Source organism: Nothobranchius furzeri, chromosome 2 (assembly GCF_043380555.1).
Source record: "Nothobranchius furzeri strain GRZ-AD chromosome 2, NfurGRZ-RIMD1, whole genome shotgun sequence".
NCBI classification, from domain to species: domain Eukaryota; kingdom Metazoa; phylum Chordata; class Actinopteri; order Cyprinodontiformes; family Nothobranchiidae; genus Nothobranchius; species Nothobranchius furzeri.
Window position 1 is genome coordinate 28,596,829 of NC_091742.1, and position 19,294 is coordinate 28,616,122.

At 44.8% G+C, this 19,294-nt stretch overlaps 2 protein-coding genes across 6 annotated transcripts in view; one reads left to right on the top strand and one right to left on the bottom strand.

Moving 5' to 3' along the window:
- The window catches only part of cdk19 (cyclin dependent kinase 19), an 85,486-nt gene extending 82,983 nt beyond the window's left edge, over positions 1–2,503 (bottom strand). For all 3 annotated transcript variants that reach the window (XR_008559781.2, XR_008559780.2, XM_015975516.3), the window contains exons 1-2: positions 2,394–2,503; positions 2,174–2,319 (exon numbers count right to left, since the gene is read on the bottom strand). Coding sequence is in view for 1 of the 3 variants with exons in the window: in XM_015975516.3 (XP_015831002.3) it covers positions 2,174–2,319; positions 2,394–2,396 (149 nt within the window). In the remaining 2 variants the exon portion in view is untranslated. The remainder of the gene's footprint in view (positions 1–2,173; positions 2,320–2,393) is intronic.
- Positions 2,504–3,064: 561 nt separating this feature from the next.
- amd1 (adenosylmethionine decarboxylase 1) lies at positions 3,065–18,636 on the top strand. 3 transcript variants are annotated; one of them, XM_015975519.3, is made up of 9 exons: positions 3,065–3,368; positions 15,060–15,146; positions 17,109–17,235; positions 17,339–17,441; positions 17,518–17,560; positions 17,632–17,776; positions 17,856–17,948; positions 18,025–18,180; positions 18,262–18,636. In XM_015975519.3, exons 1-9 carry the CDS (start codon positions 3,256–3,258, stop codon positions 18,403–18,405), a joined length of 1,011 nt encoding a protein of 336 aa, XP_015831005.1. In that variant the 5' UTR covers positions 3,065–3,255; the 3' UTR covers positions 18,406–18,636. The 3 variants fall into 3 exon arrangements, with proteins under 3 accessions (XP_015831005.1, XP_070401621.1, XP_054590022.1); XM_054734047.2 differs by lacking the exon at positions 3,065–3,368 and adding an exon at positions 3,656–3,743; XM_070545520.1 differs by lacking the exon at positions 15,060–15,146.
- The last annotated feature ends 658 nt before the right edge of the window (positions 18,637–19,294 follow it).

The window sequence follows — 19,294 nt, forward strand, 5'->3', positions numbered from 1 at the left end:
GACGACAATTTCATTGGTTGATATTTATGTTTAAGTGCATTTATTTTGATTTTCCACTTTATCTAAAAACACTTTTGGTTCCCATTGATTCCTTGTATTCAACCCGCTTAACTACTCTTCCATCATTTGTTGTTCCTCGTTTTAAAAAGGAGGTGGGTAGACTCGCCTTTTGTGTTAAAGCTCCTCAGGACTGGAATAAATTACCCGCTGAATTAAGATCCATCTCAACAATTCGTAAATTTTCCCGCACTGTTTATGCTTATGTAAAGCCAAGCTGTAGTTGCTTTGTTTAATCTTTACTATGATGATTTTGTGCATTCAATGGCTAACATGCTGTATTTCGTTGCCAAACTTTGTATTCAATTGGGATACTACTTCACTTTAGATTTATTTATAATGTAATTTCTTGCCCTTATTTCTCTTTTAGTGCCTCACAGCAGTTTTATTTAATTTAATTTGGTATATAGGTATGTATGTACGTATGTACACTTGTTGGTATCTATGTATCCTTGCTTATGTGTTTATATTTACGTGTGTATATATATACATTTATACATATCGTTGATTTTACTATTATTTACTTTCCCCTTTTTTTTTTTTATTTCTGTTACAACTTTCTAACTCTGCCACCTTATTTGTTATTGGTTGTGTTGTAGGAGGACCTGCTCGAAAACGAGATGTTACATCTCAAGCAGTTTATCCTCCTGAAAAAACATAAGTTAAATAAATAAATAAATAAATAAATAATGTTCTGATTTTACTGAAAAACTTGTTCTGTAACAGTTTCTTTACTATTGTGATCAAACATATTTAATCTCAGTTCTGAGGCTGCTCTGTAAATAGTTTTCAGATAAACAATACACACATAGCAACTTCTGATCAATCCATATCAATTTCAGATTTAAAATAATGTATTGATGTAAACAACACCCACTAATTTCCAAATAATAAATAAGAGGTGCATTCATCTGTGTGTCTCCTTTGATCCGCATTAGTGATGTTTCCAGCACCAGAACAATGAAGCAAAGAAACAAGATTCCTGAGTTTACGTTAGTAATTTTATTTATTAGGTGCATCTGACCTGTTCTAGTTTTCTCTGAAATGAGATCAGACCAGTGCTTCTATGGGTTGTCTCCTCTCTGCACTAGAAACATGTACTTTATTATAATGTTCACTGTAATGCATCTTGATGTTCTCAACAAATAAATTAAATCAAAGATATTGGTCAATAATGCCAAATATGTAAATTTGTGTTTCAGTCATTTTTATACTGGCTTAAAAATACTTCATTAAGTCTACTAAGCAGGGGTGTAGAAGGTGTTTAATAGGGCCAGCCCAGTAATGGTCTTGGACCAAAATAAAGGGGGCAGAAGGAGATGTTTTTCCAGACGAAAAATTAAATGCCACCCCCCCTCCCCCTGCAAAGTGTGTCACTGAGAGTTTAAAACTAAAATTATTCTTGTGCAAATATTGGTGTATTCACCTTTAATACTAGTTATTAAAATGCAGCAGTTGCTGGATTGGTGCAGTTCAGAGTGGAGGGCATCAAATAAAACAATATTAACATAAAGGTGAGACGTGTTATCCCCCCCCCCCCCCACCAGCTGGAAATGATATTTTGCTTTTATGCAGATCGGAGTAGAGCTTTGGCACACGAACATTCACCGGGACTGATAACAGAGCAGGTCCCTCAGCGGCCGGGCCAGCAGACAGGGACACACAGGTCCTGTCCCAGGGACAGAAGCCACAGGGACACAACCTGTCTACGGTCAAACCGGAGGAATCCCGCCGTTTTGTAAGCAGGGACACCGCGGTCCGGTGAACAGACACAGAGCTAACGTCAGAACACAAACATCTCTGGTGAAACGTGTTGGGACAGGAGCGCGGCTAGAGGTGTGTGTGTGTGTGTGTGTGTGTGTGTGTGTGTGTGTGTGTGTGTGTGTGTGTGTGTGTGTGTGTGTGTGTGTGTGTGTGTGTGTGTGTGTGTGTGTGTGTGTGTGTGTGTGTGTGTGTGTGTGTGTGTGTGTGTGTGTGTGTGTTAGATGAAAACAAAAACACAGACACACTCTGGAAGGTTCGGTCTGCCGCCCGTCCAACACCAGCGCGGCCCGTGTGAACCCAAACGCACCGTGAGACCGGCAGGGCGAACGGAACCGGACCTCGGTGGTCTTACCTGTCTTTGCGCTTAGCTTTATAAACGTGTCCGTAGGTGCCTCGACCCACTTTGCAACCTTCATATTCGAACAGATCTTCTACTCTCTCCCGCTCGGCTGCCAGCTTTGTTTTGAAGTCGTAATCCATGTTAACCCATAAAGACGACTTAAATTACAACAAAATAAAATATTAATTATTACACGCATTAATTAAATAATCTGCTCGTTTTATTCCCCCACCATTTCCTTGTTTGGGATTTTGGTCTGCTCCGCTGTGTTCACTGGATCGTTGACGCTTCTAATTGGGGCGCAGTGCTTGCTGGGTAATGGAGTCTTCTGAGCTCTCGTCGCGACTCACTAGCTGTGAAACTAGAATGAGAAAAACTACAACCCGCGTTTCCCGCTCCCTACGGGTCCGCATGAGTGCTCGGCTCGCTAGTGGTCCAGACTTCTGTGTTGGACGCTTTTGTTCCCGAGGTGAGCGGTTCAACAACATAGCCTGTGATCATATCTCCAGGTCATTTTTAGAACATACATTTTGGAAACACACTGCTGCTGTCCCAGACCACGTTGTCTTTTGGGGGATATAAATAACTATTTTTAATTATTTTGTCCAAGCTATGAAAACCAAATAACTCACAATAACAGCATTTAACGATGCAAACACGTGTGTTAACATTATATGAAGTTAATTCGCTTTCTGTCCTGTTTACACGGTCCTACCACGTTTATTTTCTTGTGGCAATAAAATGGCACGTGAGGAAAATCAGTCTCCAGTGCGATTGGAAGGTTCCTCAACAAATCACAATGGACAACCTCTACTCATACAAGCGGATTGGTCAATCCACTGTGACGTAAGTCTTGAGGCTATAAAAGAGCTGTCCGCGGCTCGTTCGGTGCTTACACAGTATGGCCGGCGATATTAGCTAGCGCTCGCTAACTGTATTCTCTGCAAAAGGGAACGCGGTAACTTAAGAAAATTAACATCAGAATTACTTTAATGACTGTACCTCAATAAATTATAGTCAATCGAGAAAGGATTTATTAACATACAAACGTTGCGAACAACGTTTACACCTTTTTGTTGGGCGTCTGTTGTCTCATGATGGAGGAAAACGGTGCACATTTCTTCGAAGGGACCGAGAAGCTGTTGGAGGTGTGGTTCTCTCGGCAGGATGAGACCAAGGGGACCGGGGACCTCCGCACCATCCCAAGGTTTGAGTCCTACTGGGTTGAGTTCATGTCTTTCCGTGCATGCGAGCGTAATTTCGCGGTAACAGCGGCTGAGTCCATCATGGCTTCGCGGTTTAGTGTTAAATAACCAAATAAGCGTTCAGAAATGTTGTTTTCCTGTTGGTTTCCCCTCAGCAGCTTAGCGAACCTGTCTGTGGCCTAGCCGTCACCCACCAATCTGGCTAGCAACGTGAGCGAAAATGGCCTCCTCCCCTTTTAAAGTGTGGCTCTGTTGAGCTGAGTCATTCATTCTGAGGCTGTGGGCTGTGACCAGTACAGCGATCGTGCTGCTGCTGGACCCGTCAGCTACAACCGGGCAGCAGGCTGGCCTGCACACGGCTGCTTCGGGAACAGAAGGTAGAAACCCTCTGTTCTGTCTCGCTGGACGGTCCCGGGTGCGGTTTGTAAGTGTTGTATTAGCTTAGCTGTAGAAGTGGGGTGGGCTTGGAGTGTTTTGTTAGCGGGACCGATGGTGAGGCCCAGTTTCTCGTGATGCGGTTCTCTGGGTTTAATACGACAGACACGATGGAAATTCTGCTGATCTCCGGAGAATGCAGCGATTTTACTCTGCGCCACTCCGCTGGGGGTCTGAGGAGCATGTGGCCCCCGCCCGGCTGCCGCAGCCACCGGAGGCGCCAGATAACGGATCCGGTTATAATGAGGGAAACAGGTGGGTGTCCGGAGGAAAACGGAACTAAAGACTGATCCGGTTCGCTTCTTGGGAACACAAACAGGGTCCCATGACGGTCCAGACACCTTTATCCATTTTGTTAGTGCCGACCCAAAGTTCTGCTGTTGGAGGGAGCCCGGTCACATTTCTGATTACATGGGAAGTCCCCTCCCATCGCCTCTGATTGGTTGAGGGCTCCACCTATCAGATGGGTCGGAACCTCCTGCTGCCTTCACACACACACAGGAGAATGGGAAGGGAGGGTTGAAAATGTTCGTGACCTTTGCCCCCAAATCTGTCTGACACGTGCCTCGGAGGATTGTAGAAATCTGAGTAAAATTATCATTAGTGCTGTTTTACTTCCAAGTGACGATTTTAACAATGGAGTGTACCATTCAGAGTCCCAGCAGCGCCTGGCCGTCCCTTCTCCGGACTAAAAGTGTCCTGCACAAACCTCTAACCCTGGTGGGTTTTTATAGAAGCTGAACAACTGTTCAGATCATTAGCTAATAAAGATAAATGGTGGCGTGGCCGTTAGGGTGAGTGGTGGTGACTGGCATTGATTTACGGCCAGAGGGCAGATTACCAGCATACACGGGGACTGTGAGTGCATTGGGTCTGCTGGATGTCAGCCAGTGTCCAAATAAGTCCACAAGGGCATCTGATTCACAGAATGTGACGCTAGCTCAGATTACGAGGTCCCTGGGCTCTCCGTTCGACTGCAGTGGTGGTGCTGGCAAATGCTTTAAAACGTGCTCTCAGCCATTTTTGTTTAGTTTTAGTTTAAGTCTTTTCACTAAAGTTCAAAAGAAACTTCTTATTTTAGTTGACTAAAATATATGTATTTTTCTTTAATGCAATAATTTTCAACTTGTGTAAAGGAAATGGAAACCGCACCTAGTTGACAGTGTAGAGAAAAGGAAAAGTACACAATTCACATCAGTAAATCTCTAGTTATAAATGTTTTAATAACATTATTGGAAAATACCCAAATGAACACTGACTGATTGAATTTGTGCCTCTCAGTAGTAATATGGTAAACACGCGTGTATAATGTGCAGTAATATTTGTAAACATGACAGAATGACATCATCTGTTGTGTGAGGTGGGCAGAGTGAAATCAGGCTGGGGCGGCACAACATTAGCTGGAGGCGGTCGCCATGCTAATTTGAATGCAGGAAACATCCTGAGTTAAGAGTTTGTAAGGCGTGGGTTACGGCGACAGTAGCACGACAATAATACTGATAAAAGAGCAACCAGAGACTGAGTCATTACAGTATAATCGCTGATATGAGCCAACAGTTAGACTCCAGCCATGTTTGCCCTGATAACTAATAACTCTACGGTGCATGACCCATGTGACCTTCAGTAGATGCAATGACATCATCATACATTTAGTTTAACATGACAGATTTATTTTCTCTGGGCAAGAAATAAACGATATCGGCCACCTCTAGATGGAATTTAAATATTTTTACATTAATTATGAATATATAATTAAAAAGTACCTGTGGGACATTTGATACACCTCTAGCTCAAGTAAGTGTGTGTGTGTGTGTGTGTGTGTGTGTGTGTGTGTGTGTGTGTGTGTGTGTTAGCAGACAGCTGTACCAGCGTTTCTAAAGCTCAGACTGGTAGAGAATAGGCACTAAGGTTAAAGTTTGACAAGAATCAAAACATTTTTATGCATTTAATCTACTGATTTATGTATAATTTCTCCAGACAGCTTGAAGTGAGTTAACTTGTAAATATTTTACAGGAGGAAAAATATCGAGATATATATCGGAATTCAGCAAAAAGATATCGAGCTATAAGTTTTGGTCCATATCGCCCAGCCCTAGGTTTATGTAAATTGTGCCAGTCAGGATTGAGCCATGGTTGCTCATGTAGTAGGTGTAAACTATTGAATAAAATGTTGAGCTGCATGACTGGCTTTATACTCACGTGTAGCTTTAGGACCTGCTAATTTACAAGTGGATGTCATCTCCAGGTGTATTATGGCTAAAACTCATCAGCCGTTCACAATCATATTTAGGGCCGTGTTGAAAGAACCAATTATCCAATTCTGATAAATCTGATCCCTCGTGAAAAGGGGTGTAACGGTTCACTGGGGTTGAACCGCTTTGGCTCGGCCTTTTTGGTTCAGTCCACTTGCATACGTTTCAGTTAATTTTTTCCGTTAAATGATGAATTTGTATTTGCGTGATTTAAGTGCAGCAGATAAAAATTCCTAGCTGAGTTTCTGGACGAACGCTGTATTGAGTGACCCATGATGGCTGCACGCGCCCAATCTCTGCTACAGAAATACAGCGCGGAGGAAGCTCCTTATTTTATACGAGAAGAAGAAACTCGGTGGTGTGAGGTGAGTTTTTAAGGCTAAAACAGGAGCACCAACAGTCAAACTCAACACGTGTCTGTATGCGCGTGACACTCATAGCTGCACTAATAACCTGTGAAATAATTAAAGACATCATAGATCAGCAGCCTGTGATGACACCTGCTTCTGCTCACTTTAGGAGCCGCTTCAGATATTATATAAATATAATAATATACCAAAAATTAATCAAACCAAGCTCTTCAAAACACTGAACCGAATATGATTTTAGCGTACCATTACGCCACAATTATTGAACAAAGGTACGTTGCTTGTGTGAGGAAGATGTGTCTTTTATTGGTGCACAATGCTAATCTAGGTGCTAGTGTTTGTGCCGAGCATCCATCATCAGTTGAGTCTGTAGCAGAAAGAGCAGAGGACAACTCGGCACATTACCGTACATAATAAATATAATCAAAGCTGCAAGCAGCGTCATTCGGCGCCACGTTGGCCTAGTGTCGCAACCACCCTGTGACCTTGGACACTGCGAATGGTCACTTCATCTGCACCTCACTCTGACTCAGCATGTCCTCTGAGCCTGCCATGAAATTATGTATTTAACCACTAGGGGATGCTCTATTTTTACCACACGTGGGTTAATCAGTGAACCACGAATAAGCCCAGAAAATGTGTTGTATATCCGATTATGCATCAAGGACATATAGCTGGTTGGAAAATCAGACTCCGATGGGAACTGAAGTGAGACCAGCAACAGGTCAGTGTGCTGTGACGCTCCTGCTTGCTTCTGTCTGCTAAATTGTCTAGTAAAATAAAGAAATGTCAGTGTAATTATTTAGTTCAATGTAAGAAAACTAAATGGTTTTTTTATTAAAACCATGGCCTCCAGAATGCGCTTATAGGCATGCAATCGCAAGCAGCGCTATGTAATTCATGCCAGACGGTCCGCTGCGCAACAAGTTCTGAATCTGGTGGACATTTTAGCTGTCATCCCGCTCTCTCTTTACTTTCTGTTCATAAATGTAACGAGTGTGGGGCTTTAGTTAGGCGTCAGAATTATATTAAGAGCAGTAGACGGAAAAGCGTTTTTTATAGGGATGCACCGATACCGACACTGGTATGTGTATCGGTGCAGATACCAGTATCGGGAAAAGTTAACAGATACCGTAACCAATACCAATGCAGTTGCTTGAAAGTGACTTAACTGTAACTTGTCATTTCTGTTCACCTAATATTTTAGTTTTGTGATGATTTATATTAACATACCGTAAATCCTCTATTAGCCTGTATTTAATTACCTGCCGGGTATCATATTTTGGCCGGTGTTGGAGTCGACAGAGGTGAATAATGGCCGGTTTTATTGTGGCCGGGTGGAATGTGGTAACAAGCAAGTACGGGGGGCGGTTGTGTCATCGTCTCACTTTTGATTTGCCAGTGATAGACCGCGAGGGTAACTTTAACCGTGCGGAGACAAAGAGGAGGCGAAAATTTGATATTAAGTTCAAAGAGAACGTGCTGATTATGCTGCAGAACACTCTGGGGAGCAGTAGCAGGGGTTGTATGATCTAGTCACTAGTCGACTTCACCGCTCTATAGTGACTTGTTATGCGTGTCATCGACTAGTCGCTGTCACGTGATAATGACCGGCAAGATGCAGTCCACGGAAAAGACAACAGCCTGCTGTCAGCAGGTGACAAGCTCCTGCGCGTCTGGAGGCAACGCGCTGTGCCAGAGCGTCGGTACTGACACCCGCCGTAAAGCGGACATTTAACCAAATTGTGACCTTTACCCTCTTGCAATTTAACCTTCCCCTCACCCCCATCCTAACCTTAACCAGCTTGCACATGCAAAGCTCTGATCGTTGACGCGCGCAGACATCTGCGTCCTGAGCACGGCCACAGTAACATTATCAAATCAGGTGTCGCCACCTCAAAAACTAATTTAACACGCGATCGTTCCTGTCGACTCATTTCCTTTTATGTTTTCTGTCTTTTATTCTTTTATTTGTGCCTGATGCTTTTCGCTGCTGTGGAGCGGGGTGCATCACCTGTTTTGTCCTCGGTGACGCACCTAACTGATGTGGCCGGCGAGCACTCCGCTGTTTTAGCGGTCGGTAGATCTTTTAGAACTGCAGTTCAAAGGTAACTCATGAGGTGAATATATATGAACCCAGGTAGCAGTTACTCTTTAGGATTGAGAGGAGATGGAAGATAATAAACAGGCAGGACAGAAAAATAGTCAAATAAAAACAAGTTAGTTTTTGTACCTGGTGGTTGCAACAAACAGACACCACTGAAGGTAATCAGAAGTGAGGAACAGAAAATGAAATAATTATTTTAATGTTTAGAGCAGCAGGAACTCAGAGAGGCTGCAGGCGCATCAGTGAGTTTGCGGCCGCTGCGCAGGGGGAGGGGGGAGAGGGCTGATGCAGGGGGAGGGGGGAGAGGGCTGAAGCAGAAACTACCGTTGTTAAAAGAAATGTGTTTAACTTTGAAAATGTGGGCGCAATTTTAATTGTCCAAAACTCCAGCGAACCATTAGTTCATTTTTCTCAAATAGAAATAGAGGCCTGCCTCTAATTCTGGTCCTCCTTCCAATAAAGGCCTGGAGCTTGATGAGCTTGAGTCAAATACAGGCCCGGGCCTGTATTAGAGGATTTACGGTATTTGACTTTTTATTTGACACAGTCTTTTCCTGTTGAAAGCAGAGAAGAAAATTAAACCTGTATTCCAATTCATTGCATTTTTTAGTGTGGTAGAAGTATCAGTATCGGCGAGTACTCAGATCCAAGTATTGGTATCGTATCGGTTTGGAAAAAAAGTGGTATCGTTGCATCCCTAGTTATTTATAGAGCAGGAGCAAATGTTTGTGTGCGTCGGGTGGGTGTTTGGTTTCTGGTTAACCTGTTATTAACCATTAAGGGCGTTAATAGCTGGTTAAAGAAGTTTTGGAAAACGTGCATCCCTATAGCATGGCTTCAAGAGACTTTTTTTGTAGGGCCTGAGTCCACCTTGAGTCACGTAAAAATATGACTCAAGATAATTCGTGTCATAGCCCCATCTAGTGGACAACGTTTGTTTCTGTGCCTTGCTCTACAAATAATAGTGCATTTTCCATACTTTTTTATAATACCTACACACAACAAAAGTCCCACACTCGTTACATTTATGAACAAGAAGTAAAGAGTGGTATGACAGCTGAAATGCCCGTACATACATAGTTATATATGTCTACATAGCAATATGTATATATGTATCATAAACAATAACAACACTAAGAAAATAAGACAAAAACGTTAAAAAAAAATCAAACAAAATGTGATGCAATCCAATATGGCTGCCACCGGATGATGTCATAATATGCAAATTATGTGAGTGAATTTGTTCCTATCACAAAATTTGGCTCATACTGAAGATTTTTCTAATTTACAATGTTCCTCTATCTCTAACCAGAATTAAGCTACAAGCTCTTTAAATAGTGATATAAAAATTCATATTTTACTGAAAAAACTACGGCGCCTAAAGGGTTAACCAGGAAAAACATGTTTTACCCAGTTACAACATTATCAGGAATTAACCGGTTAACTACGTACATCCCTTGTATGAATAGGTGAATGACTTGTCGAACTCTAAGACCTGCAGCCTGAGACGGATCTTGTTTGACCACATTCCTAAAGAACAAAGGCCTGCTGTGTGGAGTGGCTGATACCAAATTTCTCAGACTACAGCACCCTACAAACTTCAACCATATTCAGTCTGGACCCTTCTTGCCTTGACCTGACCTTCCTTTGTCTGTGGCTTGGACCTTGACTGGCCCTGGTAAAGCCGGGCGGGCACTGAGACTTTTGCACTCGTAGCACTCGGCTTCGGCTCAAACTGTACGACTTCCTCGCAGGGCAGATCTCACGAGTCATGTGCTCACACTGTACGTCTGGTAGCGACACGTCGGCCCTAAAAATATGCTAAAAATGGCAGTTTTTACTCAACACGTCAGACTTTTTGTCTTGCCTGTTGTCCTTCTGGAGTGCTGCAGGAGGACACACAGGGATTTATGGGGGTTGGATGAGGAAAACGAAATAAAGAAAGTAAATCTGTGTTTTGTGATCAGTTTAGTTTGACATGAACACGACAAACACGCTTTCTTGACAATCTTTGTGTAAAAAAAACGTGTAGAAACAAAAACGAACAACGTGAGTTATTAAGGAAATAGCGGGCGATTGATGTTGATGCAGGATTGCGCATGCGCCGTGAGCGGTTCTGATAGTTTTTGGGTCGCAGCGCCGCTTCAACAGTGCGATACCCTCACGAGGGACGAGCAAAATATCAAACACGCCAGAAGTCCGTGCGAGCTCACGATCACTGATCGGTAGCTGGTCACGTGGTGTTAATCGCCTCTTGTACACTACACGACGCTCAGCGCAAAACTCGCCCCGATCTTGTGGATTCTCGCACGAGTGGAAAATCGGCTCAAAAAAGTGAAAAAGTCGCACAGTGTACGCCCGGCTTAAGAGCCTTTCACCATTTTTGGCTGTAGTTCTGCTGGTTCCTGCCTGGCCCTATCCTGGAATTCTGCTGGTGGCTGCCTAGCTCCATCTGTTTCCGACTGCCTACTGGGCTTTCCATCATTTTAGGACTGGATTGCTAGTCCAGTCAAGCTGGCTGGTGTCTGCTGTGCCCACTTGGATCCTGACTTTCCCGTGGCATCCATTACTTGACCCAGCTGCAGTCACAAAGCCTGGTTCTGCTTTAACTTTCTGGGCCGGGCCTGTTTTCGGTACTTGAAGCCTGGGCTGTGTGGCTTATCTTGTTGTCAAGTAGGGGCTAAATACAACACCTGGGGACGGGGCCTTCGACACCTTCCTGTGACCTGGATCAACTGCTGAACCGCTCATAAGCATTATTCTACTGAGTTGATGTTTTGTAAGATAGGAGATTGAAGATAGTTTGTTTGGCTCGAGAGGACGTAAAAGCTGGATCATGCCCTTAAACCTAGGCTGGCCCTGCTGCAAACCCCAGAATCTAACAGCCTTCAACACCTTCCTGGTACCTAATTTCTGCAGGATACTTTGTGCTCAAAAACATTATTCTGCTTTGTAAGATGAAGAAAATAATAATTTTCATAGCCTGATAGATTTTTCTGGCTGTTTTGGACTTGGGACCATGACCCCTTGGTGAATATGCTCAGAACGAGGGATACTTATCGCAGCACTAATTCTAACCTGGATTAAATCAACAGCTGCAGACATTGTAATCATTTCTGAAACTTGGCTGACTAAATCCATAACTAATGAGGATATTAACATGGCTGGTTACAATGTTTATCACACAGACCAGCCGAACAAAGGTTGGGGTGTAGCTATTCATATCAGATCAAGATTGAATGCATCAATAGTCCATCTGTAAACAAATGGAGTTTTTGTCTTGTGTAAATTGCCAAATCACTTTCTATAACTGGGTTGCTGGGTGCGGTAGGCCTCCATCAGCTTCCAAGGAGGCATTATCATCCTTAAAGCATCTCTTGTCTAAGTTAAATGATAATGAACTCATATTGGCTGGTGATTCAACTGGGACTGGCAAAATGCAGTTTCAGATCAATTCAAAAGCTCCATAAATCTTAGCCAGTTGGTCAACCAACCCACAAGACCCAATCTTAAGAATCCTGATAAGTGCACCTTGATTGATTTAATTTTAACAAATGTCCCTCATAAATTATCATCTTTAGGCATTTTCTGCAATGACTTGAGTGATCGTTGTGTTGTTGCCACTTGCAGGAGCACTAAAATGCCTAAATCTAAACCACACATCATTTCAGAGAACAAGCTTATTATGATTTGTCTCTGGTTAATTGGAGGCAAATAGATTTGTTACCAGATGTCGGGCTAGCATGGGCATTCTTCAAGGAGACTTTCATGGAAATTGTAAATAAATATGCTGCTTTCAGGAAACTCAGCATCAAAGGACGAGAAAATTCCAAAACTGTCAAATATTATACATCAGTCAAAAAAGCCTAAATAGGAAATCTGCCCTCTGATTGCAGGGTTTCCCCCAGCGCTTTACAAGCCTGGTGGCCTGCCAGGCTTTGTTTGGCTACTTGCCAGGCTAAGCGTCACGCCCTGCCCCCCTCCCGACCCTACCATGTCCGCTGACATGAACAGTGCAACGAAACTAGAGCCCTCCATCAGCTGATACTGGTGAGAAACGGCAGCGAAACATGTGCAACCCCCACCCCCGCTCTCATGGAGGAGCGCTGCGGGACGGAGGGGTTCGGTCTTGGGACCCCTCTTGTTCATTATGTATATTAATGATGTAGGACAAAATGTGTCGGATGCTAATATTCACTTTTACGCTGATGACACACTCATTTACGGTTTTGGAACATCCTCCACTAAAGCTGCTGAATTCTCTCAGAAACTTTTAATGAGGTCCACCAAACACTTCTGCAGTTAAAATTGGTCATCAATGCTGGCAAGACTAAGCTAATGTTGTTTTCAAACTAAAAGACCTCTACGGATGCCCTTAGTGACCACTCTTGAGGGAAACATCATGGAGGTGGTCCACACATACAAACACCTTGGTGTCTGGCTCCATGACTCTCTCTCCTTCAAGCCCATGTAGATAATCTTGTGAAGAAACTCAGACTGGGTTTCTTTTTTCTAAATAAACGTTTTTTCTCTTGAGACAAAAAAACGACTAGTTACGGCAACATTTCTGTCTATTCTGGATTATGGAGACCTTTTGTATACGAATGCCTCAGCACAGTGTCTGGGTAAGACTGATGTGGTTTTTCATGCCTCACTGAGGTTTATCACTAACTGTAGACCACTGACCCATCATGGTGAGTTGTGTTCTCCAGTGGGATGGCCTTCTTTATCCACCAGGAGGTTGGGACATTGGTACGTTGGTTCATTTACAAGGCCATGCTTGGATTACTACCCATCTACATCTGTAACTTAATCTCACAAAGTGTAACTTCTCACAGTCTGCGTACAAACCATCAGCTGTTACTCTGTGTTTGGTCTGCTCGCACCGAACTGGGCTTTGGTTCACTCTGCTCCTTCTGCATGGAACAAGCTGCAGGAAAACTGGGAATTAACGCAGTTTATCTCCTTGAATACATTTTAAACCAGACCAAGAACCCTTGAGACGGATTCCCGGTGTTGTAACTGCTTTTTGTAATGTAGTACAAACATGTCTGTGTAACTGTAACTTAGTAACTGTAACTTTTGCTGCCTCTTGGCCAGGACTCCCCAGAAAATGAGGTTTTTAATCTCAACGGGACCTTCCTGGTTAAATAAAGAAGGTGCATTACAAATACAGGTCATTTGCCCTTTACCTGCTCGTCCGTGATTAAATGTCTCTAGGGAGCTTGCTGAAGAGGCTAGAGTCTTAAGGGTTTGGACTTCAGCCTCAGACAGAGTTATGGATGTTCTAAATGTTGTTCTGGATGAATCTGCTGACACACTGGATTGAAAATGGGTGCTGGAATTACAAGCCCTATGAAGTTTTAAAATCGGGAAACAATTATACAAAAGAAGTAACAAGAAGTCCACCAGTCTCTAAAAAGGGTTTCCACTGTCCACATCTGGAAGCACTCTACATTGTGCACAGGTCCGTCATCGACATGCTCTGAGCTCCTTTTCAGCGCTGCTTGTGCACACAGTCAGAGCGAGATGCTGAGAATGTCTTGGTTACCCCCAAATTCCACTACCTCCGCTTCGCTCCGGTCCGCCCCCGCCTTACGCAGCCGCTCGCTTCCGAACTCAATTTTTACTGGTACCCGCTCTACAACGGCTCCGCTCCGGTGCGGAGACCTGAGGTGGGCAAACAGGCATGCGCGGGATTTTCGAGATCTTGCGATACAGTCCGAGCAATAAACGCGGAAGTTAGATCCAAACACCCGTTGTGTGGGAGAAGCATCGGCATGAACTGTTTAATCTGCCCATCATTTGTGTTGAGAGATCAGCAGTGTTTGGATCAACAAAGTGTGACTACTTTGATAGTATAAACCGTATTTATGGCTTACTTTTGTGCATTTAAACTTCAGCCGCCATTGATAGTTGTTAAAAGTTGTTAAACCTGTGCATATGAAACAAAAAACGCCTTTTGTTTATCGATTTATTGTGAAAAACGGAAGTTGTGCCCGCTCCTTTTCCTGTTGGGCGGTTGTGATTTCTGTCCATTTACTGCGGAGGTGCTCCGGCGTCCGGCAAAAATAGGATTGATTCTATTTTTGCCGGACGCCGGAACAGAGGGCGGCGCACGGCGCCGCACTGCCGGAGCACGGCCGCAGTAGTGGAATTGCTCTGATTGACTACAACGGGACCGATTTTGCTCCGGCGTTCGTGTCGGAGCAGAGCGGAGGTAGAGGAATTTGGGGGTTAGGGTCAGGGTGTACGATGTACTGTTCGTAACATTTAATATATCTGCTTCACTAGTGGCCCAACATACTCACCGGCAATCAAAGAAACAAACCGCTTTTGTAAAAACAAACAGTCTATCGTTGATGGCCGAACGTGTCCGAAGGCCAACCCTAGTGGGTGGGTCTCCACTGGGCTGTCTTTGACGTCCTTGGCCCGCGGGTGTTTGGGGAGCCTAGAGATGTGGCTCAATCACTGCTTCCTGAACCTGAATAACATGTTTTCTAAGTGATGGTGATGTTCTGTCTCTTTTAGGTTTGAATGGGACAAACTTCTGGAGAATGTGCATTGTTTGATCATAAGTGTGACAAAGACTGACAAGCAGGAAGCTTATATACTCAGGTGAGTCCTGAATGCAAGCGGCATGTTCTCTCTGGGTTTCTGATGAAGATTTGTCTGGTTTGGTCTCCTGGGTGCTTTTTATTGTTATAAATCTGTTATTTCCTCTCCTCTAGTCGGTGTTCTGCATACGTGACTCAATGACGTGTTTTGAGGATTAGGGTTGGTTCCGGTGTTGTCTACATGCAGCTGTAAAACTGGCAGCACATTGCTATATTTTTCTGTAGGTTACTGAATCGTACCGACAGCCTGCAGCTCTTCAACAAGCACAGAAATAAAGAAATAAACCAACTTTGGTTCTGAAGATATTTAACATTTTTCTCAACGTTGGCTTTGCTGTCGACAGATCGGCTTGCAGGTTGTCAAACGGGGTCCAACGTGTTCGTTTGAGCTGGCTGCACCTCTTCGGCTATCGGATATTTGTTCTCGTCATCTGAATCATATTCCAGAGAAAATTCTGACCAACTATCTGAGGTTAACCCTGAAGCTTGGGTTATGCTTGACGCGTCCGCGAGGTTCGCACGGCTCCACGCGGCAAAATTGCATCATTTTAACAACCACACGCCTCCGCACGGCCTAAACTTTCCGCACCGCGCACCTAGGAAATTTTCTAACCACGCGGACGGTCGGACGCGGAAAATCATGGCGGACTGGCATGAACTAGTATGGCAGAGGTTGGCAAATACAGACATTTGTATGATTCAGCTCTCAGAGATCACCGTGATCAACATGTTGTTAATAATTCTTGGAGAGAAATAGCTCGCACTGTCGGAAAAGACGAGGACGCTGTTAAAAATGCTGGAATGCCGTGTTGTAAACAGTAATTTCTACTTCTACTATGGTGTAGTGTTGGATGCATGCCGTAGAGCTCCATGCTGCCCCCTACAGTTTGGGAGAATATTGGCTCACCGCAGAGACGAGCCACACGAACCATAAACGCTGCGAGTTGTGAAGCGCGTTCCATCCGCGAGCCGCATCACCAAGCGGAAAGTAAATGCGTCAAGCATAAACCAAGCTTGACCCTTGACCCTGATGAAACACTGTCTGCCTCTGCGCTAACGCAGAAAACCCGGAGCTACAGATTGCTTACAGTAGCTTTCTGAGGGAATGCCTCGACATGATGAAAGCAGCAGGCTAGCGCCCAGAACAGGTCTTAAAATCTGGAGTTCTTGACCAGTTACCTTCTGGACTTGGTTTGCAGGAGACTAGTTTTATTTTTATACTTTTTCCAGTTATGCTTTGTTTTTCAATCAATCTTAACAATCGAAAGTACTTAGTACTCAGTTTAGGGATGCAACGATATCACTTTTTTCCAGACCGATACGATACCGATACTTGGGTCGTAGTACTCGCCGATACCGATTACCAATACCGATACTTCTACCAGACAAAAAAAAGCAGTGATTTGAAATACAGGTTTTATTCTCTGCTTTCAACAGGAAAAGGTAGAGGTAGATAAAAAGTAAAATATATGAATGGAAATCATCACAAAACTAAAATATTAGGTGAACAGAAATGACAAATTACAGTGAAGCCATTTTCAAGCAACTGCATTGGTATCGGTTAACTTTTACGGATACCGGTATCGGTGCATCCCTGAGTCAGTTTTGCAGATTTTACGTAGAAATTAAAATGAGTTGCAGTGAATAGGTCCAAGACTGGCTCTGGAGCAAATGTGCAGCAACAGCCCCATCTAGTGGACAACTTTTGTTTCTGCGCATACACGTAGTTATCGGCCATGTATCGTTATGGAGGTGAACTTCTCAAGATGCGTGAATGACTTGAGACCATGCCGCCCAGCCCTGCTGGGTGTGGAGGCTCCGCCAGGCGCTGTGGGCCCCAGACCCGGTGTCTTGGTCCCTAGTTGTTGCAGTCATCATGAGACATTTGACCCAGGCCAACACAGGACTGTGTGGCCATGTAACATGTCTCTCTCTCTCTCTGTCTCTCTCCCCTAACACATAGTGAGAGTAGCATGTTTGTCTCCAAGAGACGTTTCATTTTGAAGACATGTGGAACCACCCTCTTACTGCAAGCACTGGTGCCACTGCTGGAACTGGCCCGGGAGTACTGCGGTTTTGATGCCATTCAGGTGGGACTCAACATCTGTGCAGCACCGTTCCTCCTGATGCTGACGCGAGCATCGAGGTGTCGCCAATAATTCATGTTTGTTTTTTTTTTTTTGTTTCATTTAGAACTTCTTTTACTCCCGTAAGAACTTTATGAAGCCGACCCATCAGGAGTTCCCTCATCGAAACTTCCAGGAAGAAGTGGACTTCCTCAGCCAGATCTTTCCAAGTAAGCCATTCAGCAGACTCCAGGCTAAGATCTGAGGGGGTTTAGGTCCACTAACCCACATTACTGTTTCCTCCAGATGGCGCGGCCTACTGCATGGGACGTTTAAATTCTGACTGCTGGTAAGTTCATGGTGGCGGTTCCACTCCCGTTAGAAATGCCCAGAGAACTAACCCCCCCGCCTGCCCCACAGGTACCTGTTCACCTTGGACCTACCAGAGTACTGGGAGAACAAGCATGCAGATCAGACGCTGGAAGTTCTGATGAGTGATCTCGAGCCAGCCGTTATGGACCAGTTCTACATGAAAGATGGTGTTTCTGCAAGTGAGGTCACTCGTGTAAGTAGAGCCCCTGGTCAGCAGGAGGCGGCGCAGGTCTAGTCCCAGAAATAACGGACCTGTTTCCTTCTCTTTCCAGAGGAGTGGAATTCGTGACCTGATACCAGGTTCTGTGATTGACGCCACAATGTTCAACCCATGTGGGTATTCGATGAATGGAATGAAGACTGACGTGAGTAACGGTGCTACTGTCGTCCATCTTGGTGGTGTGAACATGTGGGTGATGGAGCTCTGCGGTTCTGGTGTAGGGAACTTACTGGACCATCCACATCACCCCAGAGCCAGAGTTCTCCTACGTCAGCTTTGAAACCAACCTCTCCCAGACGTCGTACGATGACCTGATCCGTAAGGTCGTGGAGGTGTTCAAGCCAGGAAAATTTGTTACTACGCTTTTTGTCAATGAGGTGAGAAAATGGAGCATTTGTTGGTTTTCTGTTGATTTTTCCCCAAAGCTTGATTTGATCTCCCCTCCCCTCTTCTCCCAGAGCTCCAAGTGTCGCAGCGTGTTCTCTCCTCCCATGAAGCTTGAAGGTTACAAGCGTTTGGACCGCCAGTTGGCTCAGTTCAACGATTACAATTTTGTTTTCACAAGCTACTCCAAGAACCGCCAGCAGAACAAGCAGAACTGAGGGCCGAGGATGAAGAAGAGACGTAGAAAGAAAGCCGCCGCCCCCCTCCGCCCCAGCGTCGGCTTGACTCGTAACTGTGACTTTGATCTCTTGCATGAAAGGTCATCTCTTTGTCTCGATATTCTAGCCCACTCTTGCTGTGACCTTGAGGTGCATGTCAAAGAATTAAACCCCCTCTGTTGGAGGGTGTCCACTTGTGTCCAGTACACCTGTTCTTTCCTGCAGGTGTCCCCCCTCATCCCCCACAGACAAGGCTTCCGCCCCCACTAGGCTAGGGCCCTGACATGCTCAAACCAGTCGGTCTCCTCAGAGCTCCTGCAGCTCTTCCCGGCCTGTCCCATCCATCATCGATGGCAGTCAAACCGGTTAGCTCCTGTTAGGAGATGCCTGCCACCGAGCCCCAGGAAGGTCTAATTGTTTGAAGAATGTTGGTCAGAGGTGGAAGCTGGACCCAGCAACACACCTCTGAGCTATTTCCCACAGACTTCAGGCCCTACCTCTGCAATCCAGAAATCTGAACCCTTCCAGATGTTTCAAGCTAACAAAAGTTGGCATAAAGGAGAGCAGCGTGTTGCCAGATTGGTGCCAGCTGGCCCATTCTTGGTGCTCATAGAGGCTCTCCTGGAGCAGGTGTAGCAACCCCCAGTCCTTCCTCCCTTCTCTAACACTGTCCTGTGCTCACCTCACTCCCAGCCAGACTGGAGCCATCCCACTGGGACAAATGGGGAGATGATGAATCGGACGTGGTCGGCTTAGTTGCCCAGAGCGGCGGTTTTGTTTTCCTCACATAATGTCCAACATCTGTCTGTTCCCACCCCATCTAGAATCCTGCAGGAGCACAATAGAGGCCCATCAGTCTGAGCATGCCAGGGTGGGCCCAGATCATTCC

Bases quoted from the DNA above. Each gene is read 5' to 3' on its own strand.
- amd1 (XM_015975519.3), top strand. From the start codon at position 3,256: ATGATGGAGGAAAACGGTGCACATTTCTTCGAAGGGACCGAGAAGCTG. The intron at 3,369-15,059 runs GTTTGAGTCCTA...TGTCTCTTTTAG, and splicing joins GACCTCCGCACCATCCCAAG to GTTTGAATGGGACAAACTTC. The intron at 18,181-18,261 runs GTGAGAAAATGG...CTCTTCTCCCAG, and splicing joins CTACGCTTTTTGTCAATGAG to AGCTCCAAGTGTCGCAGCGT.